At 36.1% G+C, this 25,053-nt stretch overlaps 2 protein-coding genes and 1 pseudogene across 2 annotated transcripts; 2 read left to right on the top strand and 1 right to left on the bottom strand.

Moving 5' to 3' along the window:
* The first annotated feature begins 9,712 nt into the window (after nt 1-9,712).
* Nucleotides 9,713-10,683, top strand: LOC111732871 (olfactory receptor 6T1). The gene is given in 4 exon segments (XM_023524851.1): nt 9,713-10,043; nt 10,046-10,282; nt 10,285-10,646; nt 10,648-10,683. Coding segments are annotated over 4 exon segments (966 nt in total).
* Nucleotides 10,684-18,663: 7,980 nt separating this feature from the next.
* LOC105307486 lies at nt 18,664-19,910 on the top strand (annotated as a pseudogene).
* Nucleotides 19,911-20,574: 664 nt separating this feature from the next.
* LOC105307482 (olfactory receptor 4D5) lies at nt 20,575-21,483 on the bottom strand. Its single transcript, XM_011383004.1, has one exon. The coding sequence runs from the start codon at nt 21,481-21,483 to the stop codon at nt 20,575-20,577; it is 909 nt and encodes a 302-aa protein (XP_011381306.1).
* Between the last annotated feature and the right edge of the window lie 3,570 nt (nt 21,484-25,053).

Below are 25,053 nucleotides of genomic sequence, written 5' to 3'. Positions count from 1 at the left end.
AGACCAATCAGCGGCATGGACATGGAAACACTCATCAAAAACCTACCCAAAAGTAAAAGTCCAGGACCAGATGGCTTCACCAGTGAATTCTACCAGACTTTCAAAGATTTAATACACATTCTCCTCAAACTGTTCCAAAAAATCGAAGAGGAGGCAATATTTCCCAACTCATTTTATGAGGCCAATATTACCCTGATACTGAAACCTGGTAAAGATAACACACAAAAATAGAAAACTACAGACTGATATCTCTCATGAACACAGATACAAAAATCCTAAATAAGATACTAGCAAATCAAATAGAGCAACATGTCAAAAAGATTATACACCACGATCAAGTGTGCTTCATCCCAGGGACACAGGGATGGTTCATCACATGCAAATTTGTTAATGTGATACACCATATAAAGAAATTTAAAAATAAGAATCATATGATCATATCAACGGATGCAGAAAAAGCCTTTGACAAGATATAGCATCCATTTATGATCAAAACACTTTACAAAATCTGTATAGAAGGAAAGTACCTTAACATAATAAAGGCCATATATGACAAACCCTTAGTCAACATTAGACTTAATGATGAAAAACTAAAAACCTTTCCTCTAAGATCAGGAACAAGACAAGGCTGTCCACTATTGCCACTGTTATTCAATATAACATTGGAGGTCCTAGCAAGTGCAATCAGACAAGAGAAAGATATAAAAGCCATCCAAATTGGAATCAAAGAAGTCAAACTCACTATTTGCAGATGACATGATTCTCTATATAGAAAACCCTAAACACTCCACAAGAGCACTATCTGAAACACTAAGTAAATACAATAAAGTTTCTGGATACGAAATCAATGTTTGAAAATCCATAGCATTCCTATACTCTAATAATGAAAAAGAAATGGAAAAAAATTCCTTTTGTAATTGCAATGAAAAGAATAAAATACCTGGGAATAAATATAATGAAATATGTAAAGAATCTATATAATGAAATCTATAAGACCCTGTTAAAAGAAATTGAAGAAGATACAAAGAAATGAAAAGATATTTCATGTTCTTAGATTGGAAGAATCAACATAGTTAAAATGATCTTATTACCTTTAGCATTATACACATTTAATGCAATCCTCATCAAAATCTCATTGACACTTTTTAAAGAAATAGAACAAAAAATCATCAGATTTGTATGGAAGCAGAAAAGATCCCGAATCGCCAAAGCCATCCTGAGAAAAAAGAATGAGGCTGGAGGCTTCTTTCTACCCTACTTCAAATTATACTACAAAGCGACAATAATCAAAACAGCATGGCACTGGCAGAAAAACAGACACACAGACAAGTGGAACAGAATTGAGAGTCCCATGTTTATATGGACAAATAGTTTTTGACAAAAGAGCCAAAAACATACAGTGGAGAAAGGAAAGAGTCTCCTTTTGCTTTCCGGTAACTTGGTGTTTTCATTGTTTCCTTGTCCTTGCATATCTGTTTATTATTTTAATTTAGTCAGATTTTGTGGATTTTCCCTCTGGTCCTTCTTGTTCTATGTCATGTACTTCAGTTCTGGATCTTTGCCTTGTGGCTTTATTAAGAATTCGTAAAGGATGATTACACACACACACACACACACACACACACACACACACACACATACAGTAGCATATTTTCTTCTGAGCGTTCCTCATCTCCATTCCCCTTTGTGAATTTGGATCTTTGAATTCTCCACTGTTCTATTATTGTTGTCTCATTATCCTTATGTATGCTGAATTATCATTTCTATTTTGCAATAGTAATTCTCTTCTTATTGTTTAAACTTATAATACCCTGTTCGTGATAAGGGTTGAACTCCTCTGCTTCTATCTGATTGCTAGTCACCTTACTCATAGTATGTATTTTTTTGTCATTTTGTTCACTATTTCCTGTAAAGCAGGCCTCACAGTGGAAAATTCCCTCACTTTTGTATGTCCGTAAAGGACTTTTCTGGCCTTCATATCCAAAGGAGAGCTTTGCTGGACACATTATGCATGCTGGTAATTGTTTTCATTTAATAGTTTGAATATTTGGTTCCCATTCTTTCTTGCTTGTAAGGTTTGTACTGAGAAGCCTCAAGATAGTCTAATGAGTTTTCCTTTATAGAGTATTGTCTTTTTTCCTTTGACTGCCTTCAGAATTCTTTCTTTGTCATTCATTTCTTATAATTTTAATATAATGTGTTTTGGAGAAGGCCTTTTTGGGTTGAGATAATTGGGTATTCTGTTAGCTTCTTGGATTCGAAGCTCCAGCTCTTTCCTTAAATTTGGGAAATTCTTGTCAACTATTTGTCTGAGTATGCTCTTTGATCCCTTCTTTTCTTCTCTTTCTGGAAAACCCATTATGCTTATGTTGCCTTTCCTGATGGTGTCAACTAGTTCTTGTATTTCTCTTTTATTATTTTTCATTCTTCAGTTTCTTTCTTCTTCCTTCTGAATTATTTCTAGATTTCTGTCTTCGATATCGCTGACCTTTTCTTCCATTTGGTCATCTCTAGTTCCTAAGCTTGCTATTTCATTCTTCATCTCATTTTGTGTGTTTCTGATTTTCAGAATTTCTATTTGGTTCTTTTTTAGGCTTTCAGTCGTCTTGCTAAAAAACTCCTTCTGCAGGTCTAGTTTTTTTTCAGTTCCTAGACTTATTGAATTAAATCAATTTTGATCTCATTGATTTTTTTTCAGAAGTATAATCCTGAATTCCCTGTCATTTAAGTCACATATATCTACATCTTTAAGCTTATTTTCTAGACATTTTTCTCTTTCTTTCTGTGCTGCCTTATATCCTTATTTGTTCATGGTATTCAATGGACTATTTTTCCATCTGGCTATTTATGGTAGTATATTCTGCCTTTTTTTCAGAAAGATTTATTATATTGAGGTGTTTTTCTTTTAATTTCCAGTAGGTAACATCAAAGCCTCTTGGATCCCTGCTTTGAGACTTAATGCCTTTTTTTCTTACAAGTATTCGCCATGATCACTACCCTCAGTCTCAGTTCCTGTCAGTATTAGTGACAGTTTAGGTAACATTTGATCTAATTCCCCTAGGGCTCCATGGTGTTCAGTCTTGGAGGATATGGAGTGGAAGGAGGGCGCACTTTGTGTTGGTGGGTGGGAGTTGCCGCTATTCTCTGTGTCTCCACCTCACACTTTATAACGCTGCTGCTAAGAGCCAGCTGTTGTCTCTCTGCACTTAGTTTTCACTCTGTTTTCTGCCCTGATCCCTGGGCTCCACCCTGTAGAACTCACAGACTTCTTAGGCAAGGCTGTTCGGGGAACCAGCAGCATTTTCTTTCTTCCTCCACCTTCTGTGGGGAGCTCCTGCTGCAAGAGGCAGCTTCTTTGTTTCTCCCAATTTATGCCCCAGACTCCCACAGTTTTGACCTCTGGAAGCTCTTATGTGCAGATCACTCACTCAGACATACTTGTGTGCAGCTTTGGTGTTATTTGTTGAGCTTTAGATGTTCGGTTTATTGTAATTTCAAGGAGAGAGTTCTGGGGACATCTCTCACTGTGCTATGCTTCTGGAATCACCAGGCCTATCTCAAGAAACAAACAAACAAATCCCAAATAAACAACCTAACATTATATCTTAAAGAACTAGAAGAAGAACAAATGAAACTCAAAGTCAGCAGAAGAAAGGATATTAAAAAATTAGAGCAGAACTAAATGCAATAGAAAACAAAAAGACAGTAGAAAAAGTTAAAGAAACAAAGAGCTAATTCTTTGGAAAGATCAATAAAATCACAAACTTCTGGCTAGACTCACTAAAGAAAAAGAGATAAAATACACAAATAAACAAAATCAGAAGTAAAAGAGAAGTTACAACAAATTTCACAGAAATACAAAAGATTATACAAGAATACTAGGAAAGACCATATGCCACCAAATTCAATAACCTGGAAGAAATGGACAAGTTCTTAGAAATTTATAACCTTCCTAGACTGAATCACAAAGAACTAGAAAATCTAAATAGACCAATCAACAGGAAGAAAATTGAAATAATCATCAAACCCTCTTCTGGGCATCTACCCCTAAAATTGAAAACATTCATCTGTAAAGATATATGCACCTCGATGTTCATAGCATCATTATTCATGGTGCTTGGGACATGAGAACAACCTAAGTATTCTTTAATAGTTAATTAGATAAAGAAGATGTAGCATATATATACAATGGAATATTACTCAGCCATAAGAAAAGATGAAATACTGCCATTTGTGACAATATGAATGGATCTTAAGATTATTATGCTAGGCAAAATAAGTCAGAAAGAAAAAGTTGGGAACTATATGATTTCAGTCATATGTGGTATATAAAACTGAAAGCAACAAGCAAGACTAATAAACAGACACTCGTGGACACAGACAACAGTTTAGTGGTTATCAAAGGGAAGTGAGGGAAAGGGGAGGTTGATAAGGGTGGAGGAGGTCAAATATATGGTGACAAAAAGAGATTTGACTTTGGGTGGTGAACACACGATGCAATACACATGATATATTATTAAATTTTACACTTAAAACTTACTTAATTTTATTAACCATCATCCCAATCAGTTGAATTAAAAGAAGAATAAGGGAAATAAGTTTTGTTTTGTTATTTGTGCTGATTATATATGCATGTATATATAATTATTATAATTTCTTTACATTCTTAAGATATCCAAGGCCTCACTGAGTCACTACATGGCTTAAGACAATTTGCCAAAATTTGAATGTAGTAGCAAATTTTCTTCTACCCTTGTCCTCAAGAAATATCTCTATTTTGGGTTGAAAAAATATGGTTGTCACTCTACGACAAATCTCAAACTCACCTCCTATAACCTCAAAGGACCAATTACATTGCTTGTTTTTAGTAAAGTTCAGTCAATATTGTTCCCTTTCAGGATTTCATAGCAAGTTTAAAACAAGTTAAAGTGAATTTTAATTGATTAGGTGTGGAATAAAATAATCATGCAAAGTTATAGAAAATTCTCTTTCAAAACTGCAGAATGGTTTTGCTTGGTGTCACATGAAGCAAACAGAATTGTTGATGCAAGAAGTCTTCTGTGTGCTCCATTGAACATAAACAGGAGCCTGAGTCCCCTGAGTGCATGTTCTTCAAACTGACCAGGGGAAGAAGCCTAAGAAATTCAGTATTAGAACAGGTACAAGAGCCAATTTATCCTATCTCAGGCAACTTTGTGTTCTTACTCCTGACTTAGAACTGGAATTATGATACATTTCATTGTACAGAGCAATACATTTTTTTTTCCTGAGGGAAGATAGAAATGAGAACCCTCCATGCCTGACTTCAGTTCTTGAATTCTACATACAGAGACCAACATCTGAGTCAATAAAGTGAAGTACTGCACTATGGGAAACTCTGATATTTATGTTTCAAATACCCAGATAATGAGACTAACAACTTTCTCTTTTATTAACACCTGAAGTATCGAGTCCCCAGCTTTTGGAAAACTTTATGCTTCTTATTTAAGCTTCATGTAAGGATCAAGTTTTTCATGTAGAGGAGTAACTCACTACCTAATATATTTGAGAGCACACAAGACAATGTACCCTGCCAAAAATAGCATCATTTCAGGAAAATTTTTTATTCCACAATTAATCATGTTAGTCATTATATCATAAAGCCTTTAGAACATAAATTACTTATGTTAAGAAGTAAATAATTCAAAATATTCACATCTATTTTTAAATTGATACATTATAAGATTTTTTGACAATAACTTAAAAGCAAGAATACCGTATAATAGGTATATTATAGCACTACTAGCAGAAATGGGAGGGATCCAAAGATGAAGTTTAAATTTCCTCTGTTTCAGGAGCCAACTCAGCTTATGCTCCTATGAGCCTTTAAAAGCCTATCAAGTTTAAATCATTTTTTCATTCAATAAATAGTATGCTCTGGTCTTGCTATCTTAAAAGCAGAATATACTTACATAACTATGTGTGTATTTTGAGCAGTAGTTTTATAATCAAGAATGAATATTCTTTATAGTTACATTTTCCTATTGAAAACTCCCAAAGTTCTGGTACTTTCGGTGACTTTAAACCTAAAAGACTCTTATCCCTTTTTGATCTGGAAAAATTCATCCTTAAATGCTCAGTTAAATGTTATTTACCTTATGAAGTGTTTTCCATGCTAGCCCCCAAACAAAATTTGTACCTTTATTCTCTGCCTCCGCAAAATTTTGTTTTACTTTCATTGTGACCTTAATTTAATTCTAATGGAATTTATCATTTGTAAACATCTAACCTTTACTACACTATGGACTCCTATGCAGTATATTCAACTTTGTACCTCTTACCTAGTAGAAGACCTGGTACTAGATACATGGCAAGTGTTCAAGACTGTATCTAATCTCTTCTAAAGAAAATAATCTCTGGATACCTATGGATATATTGGGGCATGAAACAGCTGCACAGAATGTTGTGAAAATTCAGAAGCCTAGATGTATTGCTGCTCTGGGTCAGCTGTAAAATTAGCTCTATCATCACATTAGAAAGTTGGTGGTGTTTTTAGTTTAGAAAACTAAGCTTCCCATTTCTGGATTCTTCTATATCTTACCTCCAAATTACCCCTCTCCTACACCTCAGTCCTTTTCCCTAATCACACTCAAACATGCTCAATGTGCCTTTTTTTCTTCCCTAAATTCAATACTTCTCAAACATTAAGGTAAATAGGAATAACCCAGATAAATTGTTTAAAAATGTATGTTATATATTCCTTGGCCCTAACTCCAAAGAAATATTGCCTTTTTATAGGTACTTTTATAGCCTAGAAATACACATTTTTAAGAAGAAAAAAAAAACTAGACAATTCTGATGCAGGTTTTCTATGCTCTTAGGAAATAATTCAATAAACCTAAAATCTATTCAAAGTTCGATATGTCTGGATTTTTTCTAAAAAGGGGACAAGAGAAACAAACCAATGCATTATTAGTAGTATAAGAAGAATTTGGCTGAGAGAAGCATGACAAGAGCACTGAAAGAAAGGTAATGAGGCTTGGAGGACTAAATATACACATGGGCATACATCAGCTGGGCAAGGAGAAATTTACAATACCAAATGACCCATGGGAATGAAAAGACTAAGGAAGGGTCTGATAAGCACAGGTTTATGATAAGTCCTAGTAGGAGCATCTCATCTTCCAGAAGAGAGATCAGAGGGTTCTGATATTTCTATCCATATTTAGGATAATAAGCCAAATGTATAATGCCAAGATGGAATATATACACTATTTAAATTGATAAAATAAGTAGATAGTGTGTGTGACCCTATAACTAGTCTAAGTGGAATGTTTCACTTTCTACTTGATATAGATCCAGCATATCCTGTGATAGAACTTGAAGGACAAGTTTCCACAATGAACTCAGGTAAGGGAATCCATCTTCTGGGGGTTGGGAAGTGGTGATTTGGGCCAGAACACCTATCTTCCATTGCTCTAGAGGAAGAGCCCAGAGTCTCTGCAATAAGGCTCAATCTAGCATACATCCTGAGGGTTATTTTCATTTTTTCAGCATCAAAGCAACAAACTACAACAATTAATTTATATACGCAGAATTCCTATCATTAGGAAATGAAGGCAACCAGTTGAAGTTGACATCAAATCAAATCTGTAGTCACAAACTCTCACCTAAGACATTATGGCTTAGCAGTTAAAAGTGTGGGCTCTGAAGTCAGACTTTTAAAATTTCAATCGCTAGCCTTCTACTCACTAGATATGGGTCCTCGATATCTCTAACTCTAATTCCCTTGCCTGTAGGATGGAAATAATGCCTACCTTGTATAGTTGCTGAAAAATTTAACAATGAAATGGATGAAAAGTTTCTGGCACATAGTAGCTATTCAATAAATGCTGGTTAGAAGTTATTATTACGTTGTAACATTTCAAATCGATCTTCTTTTTCCCTCTGGAAGGTTCAAGTTTCAAGTTCAAATAGTTATATTTACCAGTGCCATGGTCAGACAAGCATAGTTACGTGCATCTTAACTCTCCCTCGGAGGTTTTTTAAACCTGCTGTGTTCCAGTAAAGTGGACAATAATAATAGCTATTTTATTGTGTAAATTAAGTCATTGTGTAGATCGAATAAAAAACGTGTATGTGTATGTGTCCCACAAAGCTCTATTTCCCTTTATTGATCCTCATCTTGCCAAGCAGTATTTTTAGAACAAAGAGCATGGGAATGAGAAACTATTTCCAGTAATAACTCTAATAATTTCTAATTATGTGGCTTTAGGCAAGTCTTCTTAGAAATTAAGTGGGCCAGGCAACAAGATTATTCTGAGGTTCAAAATGACCAAATTTTAAATATGTATACACAAAGGTTATATTGTTCCTATCTGAAGTAATAAGATAGACAGCTAACTAATAAAGTGACTTGAGAACTTATAGTTACTCAAGTTAACTGTCAATGGAGTGCTCAATAAGAGACTTTAGTGATATATTTTATAACAGTAGCCAGAAGTTAATATTGCATTACAACTAGGCTTTATAAGCTAGTTCTACTAATAATATTTACTTAATACTTTAGAAAGAGCCACAGTTAATGAATTTCCTTTATCTGAAATGATTGTTATCCTGAAGTAGTGCTCTCTGGAAAACATGAAACATATGCTTGCATTCTTTCCACTGTTCTCAGAAAAAATCCTTTTCTGGGTTTTATTGGGGCATTTCTTTGGTTTTGGTCTAGGCTAGCAGAATGAAACTTTATTATTAGCTAGCTACTTAAATCCCAGGAGTTATTCCTGCCAAAAATGGATTTAAATAGAGCATTCCCTGAGTGCCTCCCTCCTTTAGCCTTAAAACCAGGATTCATGCCTCAGCTGATAATCTTTGTTCAGGTGGCTTCAGACAGAATTAAGAAAATATATGCACATTCCATCTTTAATGCCAGATGTCAGCAGCAATAGATGATCCTGGATTAAACTTTGTCAAAGTTCTCAACACTTCATTCCTTGTCAATTAAAGTAACTTAATAATAATTTTTATTCTTTTGTCTTAGAATGGTTTCCAACAATTTCATTAACTGATAGGCAGGGTCTTTGAAATTCTAGTATTTGGTGTTGGATGTGAGAAAAGAACCTTGGAGCCAAGATATCCAGTGAAATTCAATTCTTCAAAATTTGTGAATGAATTTTATAAGATGCCAAAATCTCCAAGGACAAGGTGAACAAATTAAGGCAAAATTTGAAATTGCAAGTTGATATATCCTCTCTCTTTTGATAATGTTCTCTTTCCCTCCCCATCTTATGCCATGAGAATGTTGGCAGAGCTGACATTGATAGAAGGGTTGTAAATATTACCCTAAGAAAAAGGGTTTCTTGTACTCTATACAAGGAAGTCTTAAAACAAAATATCTTATGACAGGATTGGGGCTTTGCACAATCTATTCCCATAAGGAAAATAAAATCTCTAAAGATAATAAAATCCCAGATTTTTATTCTATTTTATGTAAAGCCAGGACACAGAAGGACTACAAACACTAAAACTAAAAAAAGAGTTCTTGATACTGATAAGATTTTGCTCATGGTACATTTATTCTGTAAGATCTTCTCTGACTCCTCACTCTTCTGGATTCTTCTAAAGCCACACTACTGAGATAGTATCCAGCCTATGTGAAGCAGTGAAACTAGTATGTAGAGGCTTTGGACCCAGTTACAAAATTTTGTTTCTTTTCTCCTGCAGGTGGCTGGAAATGAGTCATGAAAACTGGACTCAGGTAACAAGATTTGTCCTTCTGGGTTTCCCCAGTAGCCACATCCTTAAGTCTCTGCTGTTCCTGGGGTTGACAATGACCTACATTATAGCAGCCATAGGCAAACTACTGGTCATTGGGCTCAGTTGGGTGGACAGACATCTGCACACACAGATGTATTTCTTCCTGTGGAACTTGTTCTTTCTGGAGTTGTTGCTCATGTCTGTTGTGGTTCCCAAGATGCTTGTCATCATCCTCACAGGGCACTGCTCCATCTCATTTGCCAGCTGCATAATCCAATCCTACCTCTACTTTCTCCTAGGAACCACTGACTTTTCCTCTTAGCTGTCACGTCTCTAGTTCGTTATCTGGCTATCTGCCGACTACTCCACTATGGGATCCTAATGAGTAGTTGTGTCTGTTCCCAACTAGTGCTGGCCTCCTGGCTAGCTGGATTCCTTTATGTCTTTTGCCCCACCATCCTCATGGCCAGCTAACCTTTTTGTGACCCCAATGGTATTGACCACTTCTTTTGTCACAGTTGACCCTTACTGAGGCTCTCTTGTAGCGACATCGCCTGCTGGAGTTGATGACTTTTGTGCTCTCCACATCAGTGTCACTGGCATTGACCTCAATTTCCTATGCTTGCATTCTTTCCACTGTTCCCAGGGCCCCCACAGCTGCCGAGCACAAGAAAGCATTCTCCACTTGTGCCTCACACCTTACAATGGTGATCATCTACTATGGAAGCTCCATTTTTCTCTATGTCCTTATATCAGAGGCTCAGTCCATGCTGCTCAACAAAGGTGCCTCAATCTTGAGCTGAATAATCATACCCCTCCTGAACCCCTTCATCTTCAGTCTCCAAAATGATAAGGTGAAGCAAGTCCTGAGAGACGCCCTGAAGTGGCACAGACCAATGGCTGGGAGAAACTATGAGGGTCACAAATAAAAGGAAACATTCTTATTAGTTTTGAATATTAAAAATTTATTTGATTTTTTAAAATGTATTTGAAGTTCAAATCACTCAGGTAACATCATGTACTTTTCTCTGATAATAAAAGAATAGTCTTCATAAATATACAATATAAAATATAGGTGTAAGCCTTCGTTATCCTCCCTATAATCTTCCTTGTACTTCTACCTCCCCCACAGAGAAAGCAGAACCAGTAGCTCAAATTTCAGAATTCTGGTTAGGATACATTTTCTCTGAGGTGTAAGGAGGCTGCTTCTCTTCTTCCATACATGGGTGCTTAAGCACACTTATTAATACTTCAGTATCCTGTATCATGAAGCCAATGCTTCAGTATCCTATATTCTAAAATATGGAGAGTCATATTTGGAGCTTAGAAGATAGTAAGAGGCCCCTTGATGCCTTCCACCCAGACTTAGTATTACAAACAAGATTAACCAGAACCTCTGTATTAGAAAAATTAAATTCTGGCTGCAGTAGTAAATAGTTTTGTTAAATTTTTATTTGTTATTGCTTTTTACGTGACTAGCTTCTCCTGTAAGAATCCCATAGAGGAAGAATGCTGAGACCAATTAAATATTTTGATAGTTCTAATTCCCAAGTTAAATTCTATTTAATAGACTCTAAATAGAGGGATAATCAATCATTCCTTTAAGAAATATTGGTAAATATTTAATGTTTTAGGTACTGATCTATGCAGGGATGGAACTAGGGTGAGCCACGGGAGATAGCTAGGGCACAAGTTTTAAAGAGACACACGTCCACATGGGCATGCAAATGCAAGGTCAGGGTTTATACAAACCTCAAAGTAAATGCCTCTTTAATGCGGCACCTGAGGCACCTCTATTGCTGGTCTTTAATCTAGGCTCTGGAGCTAAGACTCAGGTATATAGTAGTAAAAAAACTATATATAGCTCTCATTTCTGTGCAATTTATAGTATAGTTGGGATGGCTGACAAAAAAAAAAAATCCTAAGGTATAAGTCAGTATGTAGTTGTAATTTGTGATAAACACCTTTGAGAAAAAAGCTGAGTTTTGTTAGAGGTTCTAATAAAGACAAATGATTTGAATTAAAAATTAAGAAAAACACTTCTGACAAAGTGACCTTTAAACTGAGGCCTAAGATTGAGCGGGGAATTAATTAGGCAAAAAGTAGGAGAGGAGCATTCCAGAGAGAGAAGGTAGTATTTGCAAAGGCTAGAAGCAAAAAAAAAGAGAGCCTGAGAGAAACAAATGCAAATGGAGAGTTAGAAAAGTTGGGAAGAATAGAACTGGAAAGTGAGCTAAGGTCAGCTCAAACAGGACCTTATCTGTAAGATTTCTGTGGATCTTTCTTTCTTTTCAAATTCATTATAAAGTCTTTGATGAGTTTTAAGCAAAGGAATAATCAAATCATATTTTAAAAGATAAATCAACTGCTATAGGAACAACAGATTAGAGACAGGTAAAAGTGGATTTTAGAAAATCTACTAGGAAGCTACTGCATAGCCTAGACAACAAGTATGCTAGTTATGAATGTATTGGCAGTGGAGGTTGAGCGAAATGGATAATACCTTTATAATTTGGAAGTAGAGTATTTCTACCCACAGATCTTATAATCTATAGTAGAACCAGGCTAGTAAAGGGAAACCACAGCAGTTATAGGTACCATTAGGTACCTACCATAGGAAGGATCCTATGGGAAACAGAGAAGGGTACTTAATATACAAAGAAAGGGACAGTGAAAGCTTTCCAGGAGAAGTTCTATCTCACCTAAGACCAAAGAAGTAAGCCAGGTTAAGGAGGGGGCTGAGTGTTTCCTCCAGCACTCCTGGAGGTACAAAGCTCAGAGGTATCCCTAGGGTATTCAGGAAATGAAAAGAAATATAGTATGATAGACTATGGAGCAAAGAGAAGGAAGACATGAGAATGAAAAGATGAGCAGGAGCCAGTCAATACAGCTCTGTTGTTATTATTTTAAAAAGTACCATTTGAGAAAAAAAAAAAAGTATGGAACTAGAAATCAGGTGATCTGGATTCTTATTGCTCCAACTTGCCTACCCTGTGCACCTGAACAAATGACATTGTCATTTTTCCTTAGCTTCCTCGTGTGTAAAATAAAGGAATTGATAGAGTAATTGGGGATGTGTGGTCATTTCAGTAATTATATAAATATCTAACCAATGTATTGTATACTTGAAACTAGTAATAAAAAAAATTTAAAGTGATTGAATCAGGTGGTTTTTAATATTCAGGAGGATCATATATCTCTTTGAGAAACTCATAAAATCTATAACATTTTTCCTCCAAATAATATACATAAAACTTAGTATATGGTTCCCGATTGTTTATGGAGCACTTAAGCCCATCTCTGGAAACTTAAATTAGGTAATTTCTAAGATTCTTTTTGGCTCTTGAAATCTATGATTCTGTATGATTCTGAAAGAACTGTCAATTACATCTAGATCTGTTCAAATACACCTTTACTAATACATAATGATAGCAAGTACCATCACTAGCATTATATTTCAGTAATAGTACAAATAGGAAGATAGATAAAAATTGATGATATATAGATGATGATAGATGATAGATAGATAGATAGATAGATAGATAGATAGATAGATAGATAGACAGACAGATAGATGAGAGAGACATAGGTGTAGTGTCTGACATTATATGTAAGTGTACACAAATGAGACATAGTAGAAAGGCTCTGTTGTATGCCATGGGAATGACCAGTAACTGTCTCCACATCTCAGTCAAGCCACATAAAAAACCAGAGAACACTCTGGACATTGTGGGCTCTTAAGTTGCATATTCTAAATGACATGGATGTTTAGCCTGTTTCCAAATCAGCCCACTGTTCTAAGTTCCAACCATTGTCATTGCCCATTGAACCACTTGAGTCATAATGATCTATTGTGAGAACAAGGGTAGGTAAGAATTTTCATAGAAACAATAAGAGGAGGATGACAATATTTTGCTTACTGCTCTACCTATTTTGCTGCACCAATTATATCAGGTATACCTAAAAAATTACACTCTCTTACACTCCACTACCAGAAGAAAGAAAAGATATATAAACATACTACTATCTGTCAAGTGTCTTTAAAATCTTATTTCTATAATTTAAATCTCTTTAGATTTCTCAATCTCCTAAATCACAATGCAAGCAAGGGGCTACTTAAATACTTAGTTCAGCATCTACACTAACACTGAGCAAAAGTCATTTAATTCTTAGATTATTTCTGCACTTTTCCAGATCTTCTGCCATTGTACTCAGACACATTGATTTTATAGTCCACAGAACCTTTGAGTAGTATAAAGGGAGACTACTCTACAAACAATAAACTGAAGCATTTTAATTTCTTCCTTAAATCATGTTTTTATTGTTTTCTACCTCAAAGTACCTTCCCCATGAGTCTCATAGCCACAAACAGAGAGTAAAGACAGGAAAACAAACAAGACATCTATAAGTTTTGAGTCTTTTGACCTATTTATCAAGATAATAGTCACAAAATCTGGGCATTGGTTGAGGATTAAAAAAAGGATCTTTTCTATTTCCTTTTTCCCCTTAACAAACCAGGATCTAGGCCTGAGAAACTCACTTGAGCAGAGAGTTTCATCTAAGGAAGAGAAAGAGGAAAATACCATAAGAAAACAAAAGAATCCAAAGGTGGGGAGACAGATGATAAGTGGTATGTCTTGATATTCCTTTACTGCACTGCCTCTGAGGATAAATTGAGGGAAATGCCAAGAGTTGAAGGCCTCTTCTTGCTTCATAATTAGGCCTATTGTGAACAAGCTAGCCCCACAGGCTGTCCACATAACAACCTGGCATGTGGTCTCATTAAAGTCATCTAAGAAACAGGAAGGTGAGGCAAAGGATGAATTGAATTTAGCTTTACAAGCGCCCTCAGTTTCCATAGATAGAGCTTAAGATTTGATATGCTCCTCAGGAAGAATACAGATGAAGTCTGAGCTGAGAGTTAGCGAATGTGTCATTGGGTTCACAGTGGCCAGGGGTGAGATGATTAAGCCTTTGGAGTGAAAACTTGGCCTAGAAATAGATTGAGAAAAAGCAAGAGACTCAATGGGATCTACAACCCAAACCAAAGCTTAGGTGAGACTAAGTTAAAATGAGAACATCAACCATCCCTGACCCAACAAGAAAAAATATTTTTGAGTGTTATCAGTCACAGATTTTAACAACAAGGATTCGTGAAACATTCAGAGACAAAATTACTCACAAGTCTAGTCACAAGTCCAGAAAGCAGCCTAGGCTGGCCACCCTGCAACAGAGACCACCAAGCATCCAGAAGATACTGTGTGGATCTGAGGTCTCTGTCTTCTTTCACTGCCTTGCAGTCCAGTAAACTGCATTGATGCCATTTTAAAAGAGTAAAAAGTTAGAAAGAGGGAGAGAGCAGAATCCTAAGAATTGAGTTATTTTCTGAAAAGAATGACCACTTACTTAAAGGGTCTATTTGATTTTATGCATAGAAAAGTATAGACCTGCCTAAATTTTAGCTATCCCCTAACCAGGGTGATGTTTGTGAAGAAAATCACATAGGTTTTTAAAAAATAATGAAGCTACATTTTATTTATTTATATGACGTGTGTAAGTAAACATGTGACCTTGTTACAAGTTTAGGGTTTAGTGGAAAAAGAATTAGACCCTTGCTACTAAACTAAACTGCATAAAAAGAGAACCCTGACTTGAGTCTTCTGATTCCAGAATTCTCTTTCCACTAAAATATACTCTCTTTAAATAGCTTAAGTGTCTTCTGTCGTATCTTCTCTTTCATTACCCCAACTCCTTTTTTTCTAGTCCTGTGCCTTTACTCCTTTGAGTTTGACACATACTCTAGGTCCTGTATACTAAACATTTCTTTTCAGCTGTTTGTCATTGTTGAAAGGAACTTTGCTTATACTAATTTACTTACTAAAATATAAGTAATGGGTATTGACTTAAGGTAAAAATTGTAGATACATTTATTAAATGTCATTCTCTTCTCATACCACATACATAGAGGGTATCACTGATCAATTAAATAATATTCAACAAGTTAAATAAATAAATAAATCATTTTTTGTTTTATTTTTAAATTAATTCTTAGGTATGGAAGTGGGGATAAAAAGGTGCAAGTCCTCAAGTTAAGCCAATTGGTTAACTTGATGGTAAGAGAGGAGGGAGTCTGGATCAAGGAGTTAAGGTATTAGGGAGGAATGGGAAGATGATGGAAGAGAGGACCATGACCACTTCTCCATACCCTCTTAAACTGAGGTCGAGCTGCTAGGGGTACATATGCATTTATTATCTTTACCACTTTTTCATTTAGGGACTAGAGGATAATCTACCTATTCACATTTAACCCAATCCTGCATTTTACATTGGGTTCAGTTGTCCACAAATGATCTTTTACTCCATGCCCCTATATTCCAGTAACTAATCTACTTGACTCTCCCAACCATACTAGGTCAAGATCAATTTAAAATATTATCTCAATCCATAATGCCACTTAACCTGACACAAATTCTCAAAAAGATATTGACCATTAGTAACTTCATAGAGTTTTAGATACCATGCAGAACTTGAAGTTCAAAAGACCTCGACTTGCCAAAGCCATCCTGAGAAAAAAGAACAAAGCTGGAGGCATCACTCTGCCTAAGTACAATTATACTACAAAATGACAATAATCAAAACAGCATGGAATTGGCAGAAGAACAGATATACGGACCAGTGGAACAGAATCGAGAGTCCAGAAATAAACTCATGTTTATATGGGCAAATAATTTTTGACAAAAGAACCAAAAACATACAGTGGAGAAAGAAAAGCCTCTTCAATAAATGGTGCTGGAAAAACTGAAAAGCAACCTATAAAAGAATGAAACTAGACTGTTGTCTATCACCACACACCAAAATTAACTCAAAAATGGATTAAGGACCTGAATATAAGACCTGAAATAATTAAGTGCACAGAAGAAAACATAGGAACTAAACTCAAGGACCTTGGACTTAAAGAGGATTTTGTGAATTTGACCTCAAAGGCAAGGAGTGTAAAAGCAAAAGTAAATGAATGAGACTTCATGAAACTAAAAAGCTTCTGCACTGCAAAAGAAACTGTCAACAAGGTAGAGAGACTACAATCCGAATGAGAAAATGTATATGCAAGCAAAGCCTCCAATAAGGGCCTAAAATCCAAAATATACAAAGAACTCAACAACTCAATAACAACAAAACTCAAATGATCCAATCAAAAAATGGGAAGAGGATCTGAACAGACATTTCTCCCAAGAAGACATACAAATGGCCAACAAACATATGAAAAGATGCTCACCTTTACTAACTATTAGGGAAATGCAAATCAATGAGATACCATCTCACACCTGTTAGAATAGCTATAATCAACAGGACAAGTAATAACAAATGTTGGAGAGGATATGGAGCAATAGGAACCCTCATATGCTGCTGGTGGGACTGCAAATTGGTACAGCCACTATGGAAAACAGTATGGAGGTTCCTCAAAAACTAAAAATTGATCTACCATATGATCCAGTAATCCCTCTACTGAATATTTACCCCAAAGACTTGAAAACTGATATCCAAAAAATATGTGCTCCCCGATGTTCATAGCGGCATTATTCATTGTGACTAGGACATGGAAGCAACCGAAGTGTCCTACAATAGATAATTGGATAATGAAGCTGTGGTACATATATAAAATGGAATATTACTCAGCCATAAGAGATGAAATACTGCCATTTGTGACGACATGGATGGATCTCAAGATAATCATGCTCAGCGCAATAAGCCAGACAGAAAAAGTTGAAAATCACATGATATCACTTATGTGAGGGATATAAAACTAAAAGCAACAAATGAACAGAACAGAGATTCATGGACATGCACAATAGACTGACTAGTGGTTACTAGAGGGTAGTGGGGGGGAGTGAGAAGGGAGGTAGATGGCATAAAAGGAGATAAATATGTGGTGACATTAAGGAATTAAAAATAAGTTTCTGTGAATTCCTCTTCCCCCCAAAAAAGAATAATGACATGTTTAACTTTTAAATAACCACTCATTTGTCAAAAAAGTTCCACACATTTAAAAAATATGAATAATTAATTATGCAAATTAAATCAATTACATGAAAATAATTCTTACCTAATAAAATTAATGCAGTGATTTTAAAGTTTAAACCATATCCAATGCAAAAAAGTTTAAAATTCACATGAAACTGTTACACAAGAAACAAGTTTGAAAAGCTATTATGAGTTGAATTGTGTCCCCTAAAAAATGTCATGTTAAAGACTGTGATCTTATTTGGAAATGGGGCCATTGCACATGTATTTAGTTAAATGAAGTCATACTGGAGTAAGTTTGGCCCCTACTCCAATATGACTGCTGTCCTTATAAAATGGCCGTGTGAAGACAAACACACAAGATGTGGCTATAGTCTTGAAGACTGTCCGAGGACAAATTATGTGCTTATTAGAAAATGTATAGATCAAAAATATGGGGTTTTGTTGAAGTCGCCTGTCAGAATCTATGAAAATTTCTAGGTATTTATATACCTGTACAGAAGGCCTTAGCATGCCTTAACCCAACTTTTAAAAGTCTAAATATCTAATCTAACTAAATATAATATTTCTCCATTTAAGAGAGGGAAAAAAATAAAGAAATTAGGCTTCAAAGTTAAAGACACCTGAGCTGGATTCCAGAAACAAGTTTTGTAGCTTTAAATAAATTATTTAGTGTCTCTTACTTGCAACTGATGCATCATTTAAATGAAGATGATACCTACCTCATGAGGATGTTGAGAGAAATAAAATAAATTATAAATAAAAATCATTTGGTACAATGCCTGGCACATAGTAAGCTTCTAAATATTATTTAGATGATAAGGATGATGATAGCCTTAAGAAACAGTGAAGACTTTTCCTGTGGGAGCCATCAGGTTGAGAGGAGCATGGCCATCTTCTCTCCCCACCATGGCGTGTTCTTATTGACTTTTATTACTGTACTCTGAAAAAGAGGAATCACCTGGCAAAATGTCACTTTGCCTGCTGTGTTCAAGACTCCCATTTGACCAAGAATTGTGAACTTTATTCATATCATCTTGTACAAAAATAATAGAGAGCCCTGTGCTGTCAGTAAATTAGCAGGTCATCAAACCAATTCTGAGTCGTGGGGTACTGACAGAGCTATGGCTCAAATTCCCAGAGTTCAAGGCAGTGGGACTGATCGTTCTGGCCAGGGTGGTTTTGGCAATATGTGTCGTAGGGGCTGCATATTTGCACCAACCAAAACCCGGAGCTGTTGGCACTGCAGAGTGAACACAACACAGAAGCGATATGCCATCTTCTCTGCCCTGGCTGCTTCAGCCTTACCAGTGTTGGTCATGTCTAAAGGTGTTATATTGAGAAAGTTCCTGAACACTTTCTTTGATGGCTGAAGATAAAGGTGAAGGCTACAAAAAGACCAAGGAGGCTGTTTTGTTCTTAAGAAAATTGAGGCCTGGAATGTTATTTAAAAAAAAAAAAAAAAGTCTGTGCATCTCAGCAAATAAAAGCTCATAAGGGCAAAATGAGAAATCATCTATAATGAGGATAATGGTTTCATCAAAGCCTTCAGAAGCATCCCTGGAATTATTCTGCTTAATGTAAGCAAACTGAGCATTTTAAAACTTGCTCCTGGTGGGCATGTGGGCCATTTATGCATTTGGACTGAAAGTGCTTCTTACAAGTTAAATGATCTGTATGGTATTTAGTGTAAAGCTGCCTCCCTCAAGAGTAACTACAATCATTCCATGCACAAGATATTCAGTAAAGACCTTAGAAGAATCTTGAAAAACCCAGAAATCCAAATCCTCAGAGCACCACACAGGAAAATTCATTGCAGAGTCCTGAAGAAGAATCCACTGAAAAACCTGAGAATCGTATTGAAGCTAAATGCATATGCAAAGACCATGTGCCAGAACACTACTCTTCTCCAGGCCAAGAACCATAGCTCTAAGTGGATAAAGCAGCAGCAGCTCTAGAAACCAAATAATATGAGAAGGGGGTTCCAGGTGAAAAGTCAGTAGTAGGAAATAAGGAAAAGCGGCTGTTGGCATTATGAAGCAAAAGAAGCTTTTGATGGGAGAAAAAGGGCTACAGCTACCAAGAAACCAACAGCTGAGAAGAAGCCCGATGGGGCGGGAGTCGGGGCGGGGGAGGGGACACCACAGAAGAAATGAAGCTTGTGCATAAACTAAAATTTGTTTATTCCACAAAGATCAAATTACTTTGGAGAGCTAATTTTGAATAAAAGCCTGATCAAATCAAAAGGAAAAAAAGAAATGATGAGGAAAAAAGTAATAATATGACCAAGATAATTCCCTTTCTCTTCATTGACATTAAATTCAATCAGCCCCCTGAAATCAGGACTCGGTGTCTGACATTTATTTTAACCTCGAGGTTTCTCTTGTCTCCAAGAAGTTTATCATTGTTTGAGTTTCTCAAATGTATTTTGTGTCCAAGAAGCAATGTCAGAAAAGAAACACCAGATACACCACCTTCACGCATTCTGCATTTGGAACTTTTTCAGCAGGGCCAACATCACGCTCATATAGGAAAAGTGCCACCTGAGCCAAACATCATTTCTGGATAGCACTTGAAGCTTTGCCTCTAAGAGGCGCTTGGGAGAAGTTCTAGGATACTCATTCCATTTTCTAGCTTTGTTAAAAGTTCAGGTCACCAGAACTTGACTGAGTTTAAGAACAATAGAGAAGTAGTGGACAAGTAGTTTCAGCTACTTTGTGAGTCTTCTCAAGCAGGTTGGTACACTGAAGCATCTCTCAGATCCTCAGGTCCCTGCTTTTGCATATCTGGAGGTTAAAGCTCCAGGGGACCCAGTAGGTCCTATTGCCTTCTCCACAGCTTCTTCATGGCCAGGATCACTTCTTTGTTTCTCAAGGTATAGATGGCAGGATTCAGCATGGGAGTGACCATTGTGTACAACACAGAGACAACCTTGTCCATGGGGAATGTACGAAATGGCCTTGCATAGATGTAAATGCAAGGCACAAAGATTAAGGTCACCACGGCAATATGGGAGGCACAGGTGGATAAGGCCTTCTTGCGACCCTCCCATGAGTGGCTTCGGAGCATGACTAGCAGTGCTGTGTAGGATACCAAGAGCACCAAAAAACACACCAGAGTCACCAGGCCATTGTTAGACACCATTAGTAGCTCTAAGACAAATGTATCTGTGCAGGCCAATTTGATCAGCTGAGGCACATCACAGTAAAAGTTGTCCAGTTTGTCAGGCCCACAGAACGGCAGCTGGACAGTCAGTCCAACTTGTACAATGGAGTGAATGAATCCCCCCACCCAGGAGGCTGCCATGAGGAGCCCACAGACTGCTCGATTCATAATAAGTGTATAGCGCAGGGGCTGAGAAATGGCAACATAGCGGTCATATGCCATGACAGTCAGCAGGAAGATCTTGATGCCTCCAATGAAGTGGAAGAAGAAGAGCTGAGTCAAGCAGCCACCAAAGGAAATGATGGGGTTGCCTGAGAGCAAGTCAGCCAGCATCTTAGGGGCAGTGATAGAAGAGTAGCAAAAGTCCAGGAAAGAAAGATTGCCCAAGAGAAAGTACATAGTTGTGTGCAGGCATGAGTCAGAGGTTACTATGGCCACAATGAGGAGATTTCCAGTTACGGTCGTAAGATACACAACAGAGAAGACAATGAAGAAGAGGAACCGAAGTTCCCATACCTGAGAGAGCCCCAAGAGGACAAATTCTGTCACCTGAGAATGGTTCATTGGATTCTTCTGCTTGTTATAATCTGGTAAATAAACCTGCTAAGAAAAATGGACATATTCATCATGGAATCCACATCTGTGAAATAATTTTCTCTCCCAGCTCTGAGGAATTCTCCCCTGTCTCATTTACCATAAGAAAAATGTTATAAGTGGTTCTATAGGACATCAAGTATTTGATCATCACATGTTGTTATAATAAAACATCAGGAGCATAAAACTCAGGGATGCACTGATACTACTTAAATTTTATGAGAATCAAAAATATTTAGCTCTCAAAAACTGAGTGGTATATAAAGGAAAGATCACTAAACTGAGAGTGAATTTTTAATTTTCCCAGTAACAACTGAAACAATCTTCTGAAATTCTCTAAGGTTCACTTCCCTTATCTATGATATAAATTAGCCAGAAGGTCTGCAAAGTATCCTGTAGTTTAATATTTTAAAACTATATGTGGCTTTTTTGAGAAAACTTGATAAACCCCCACATGCCAGATATTTAGACAGAATTTCCATAAGATGACAGATTTCTACTTATATACCAAAACAACAAACCATGCAAGTTGCCTATCATACCCTTGGAAAAAAATTCAGTTGTCTTCTGAGCTAACTCTTCCTTGGAATTATGTTTTCAGCCCTAGGAGGACGCTAAATTCATGACCGAGGGAACAAAACAGAAAACGCAGTTCTTGTACTTTATGAGGGTAGTAGAGAACTACTGTTTTTCTGAAGTTAGATAAGAAAACATATGATATGGCTCTGAGAAACTCAGAAAAACTATTGTCCCCAGAGAAACGAAGGAAGAGCAACTAGAATATTAAACCACCCCTGAAGAGTTTGAGCATCAATATTAATTTCATAGAATCATCTAAAGAATAATTTCTTATTCTTATAAGAAGCAGAAAGAGGAAGCCATAAATATTAATTGAAGTTTAAAAATCACTATCTAAATGCAAAGCTGTCTCATTTAAAAACCTTGCAAATAAGTGGGATGTTTTTATGTATTTAAGTATTTTTAAAGATACTAAGAAAGCTGGCTATTTATAAGAATCCTGGAATTAATTTCTTCATATCCTTTAAGAGAAATGTAAATTACCATTCCAAATTTAACTTAATTTTAAGTATGACTTTTCAATTACATTTTCCTTCCATTGTTCTTTTTTCATTTAATAAGTATTTATTAAGCACTTTGTATTTACTAGGCACTACGCTAAATACTAAGGATTTTACAAAAATAACACACAAATGATTTAATAAGACCAAGACCTTCTGACACTTGCCCACTTCTCAAGTTTTATTATTTTATACATAGGCCCTTTCACCAAACTATTTAAAGTTCCCTGAACTTTTCATGCTCAATACACTCTTCATTTATTTTCTTTGTTAATATTTATGTATTAATTTTGCTTTCATTTTAATGAAATATTTCAAATACACAAAGTTGGCATTCCTAGTTTTAGCTTCAGCATGTGAAGAACTTGGAAATCAATATTTCTATTTTTAAAACAAGAAAAAGCTAAACAAACTAAAGGTCAATGACTTTTCTTAGACCCATCAAAGAACTAGGGTCATAGGGCAAAACCCTACCTCAAAACCTAGAGAGATAAGAGAAGCACAGAGACTCATAGTAGAGATCTACTTACCTGAAGCAGCATCCACTGGAGTCATAAACTGGTAAAAGCACTTAAATGGCAATTTTGATGATTTGTTGGAAGCTGAATATAGACTAGTGTGTGAGTTGGAAACTCCTGGGGGCTTTATATTTAGGGAGACTCAATATTTTTGTGGTTTTAATCTCTAAGAACCCTACAAGTCTCTCACACTAAAGAGTGAAGAAAGATATTCTTCAGGGTGAGGGAAAGAGTGACAACTATAAAATTGGCACAGAAAATTCTTTATCACAAATGCCTGTTCTCCAGGATAAAAAACTTTAGTAGAACCATATCTTACCTTCTTACCTGGGAGAAGGGTATTTCTTCAACTCCAGTCTCTTATAGTCTTGCTGTGTCACCTAAGCGGGTGACTGTAGGGACAGTCCCACTAAAAGGCTGAGATTTAATCACAAGAATATAGATCGTTTCCTTTTCCTCATTAACCTTACAACAGGACTTCAGTAAGTATCATAATAGTGTATTACAGCTGAAACAGCTGTAAGACATGGACTCCCTCTAAGGAAGAGTGCTTAAGGATGCCTTAAATCAATGGGAGAGAAAATAATTTGTAGCTTCTGACACCTACTACCAGACAAAATATTAAACACAGTGCAGCTACTAGCCAGATTAACATAAATTCCAGATTCAAGTTTCTTTACCTCATTTCCTATTACTTGATCTATCATGTCTGGCTTTCAACAAAAAATTAAAAGCCTTGCTAAAAGGCAAGCAAAAACAGTCTGAAGAGCAAAAATAAGCAACAGAACCAGACTCATATACACACAGATGTTAGAATTATCAGGCAGGAAATTTAAAATAGCTATGATTAATACTTTAAGGGCGCTAAGAAAGAAATTAGACAACATGCAAGAACAAATGGTAATATGAAAAGAGAGATAGAAATCCTATAAAAGAATCAAAATGACATCTTAGAAATTTAAAACACTTAAGAATGCCTTGATGGACTCATCAGTAGGACAGACACAGCCAAGAAAAGAATATGTAAATTTGGATATAGATCGATAGAAACTTCCCAAACTGAAATGCAAAGAGCAAAAATGGAAAAGAGAAACAAAATATAGCATTGAAAACTTTGGGATGACTTACAAAGGTGCAGCATACAGATAATTGGAATACCAGAAGGAATAACAGAATGAAGTAAAAGTCATATCTGAAGTAATAATGTCTGAGAATTTCCCAACAATAATGATAGACAATAGACGTGAAACTACAGATCTAGGAAGGTCAAAACACACCAAACAAGATAAACACACACACACACACACACACACACACACACACACACACACACACACACCCCACACACATACAAGTATACCTAGGTATACATATTCAGTGACAGAAAACCAGACAAAAAGAAAAATATTAAAAGGGTCAAGAGGAAAAAAATCAATTATAGAGGAACAAAAATAAGAATTACAGTGCAGGTCTTGTCAGAAACCAACCAATCTAACAATGGAGCATGAAAATATATGAGGCTAAAACTGAAAAACCGAAAGAAAAAATAAACAAATCCAGTATTATAGTTGGAGACTTCAACACTCATCTGTGATTTAGGGATATTACTACCTAAAACAAATCTAAAGTAGATAGTCCCTTATTAGTCCACTACGAGCAGGTCACAGGAACTACATGTGAGACACCTGGCCTTATCCATGATTGTTCTGCAATGACTGTCCAGAAGTTTGGAAGGTACACATAGCAAATTTGAGATCTTTATAGCCCCTGGGCTGAAGATAGGCCTAAAATTTTGAAGTACATTTCCCCCTTGAATTCTCAGAGAAAATTCATAACCCCAAGCAAAGATTCCAGTTTACTGTTATTTGCGGGGAGTCATCTCAGGCTGGATCATTTATAATGAAGCTCATCAAGAGAGAACTTTATCATAACCATAGAGTTTT

The sequence above is a fragment of the Pteropus vampyrus genome, unplaced genomic scaffold (assembly GCF_000151845.1).
Source record: "Pteropus vampyrus isolate Shadow unplaced genomic scaffold, Pvam_2.0 Scaffold502, whole genome shotgun sequence".
NCBI classification, from domain to species: Eukaryota; Metazoa; Chordata; class Mammalia; order Chiroptera; family Pteropodidae; genus Pteropus; species Pteropus vampyrus.
The sequence above is the reverse complement of the archived record's forward strand: the minus strand, read 5'-3'. Positions and strand labels throughout refer to the sequence as shown.

Coding starts and splice junctions, on each gene's coding strand:
- LOC105307482 (XM_011383004.1), bottom strand. CDS start 21,483: ATGAACCATTCTCAGGTGACAGAATTTGTCCTCTTGGGGCTCTCTCAG.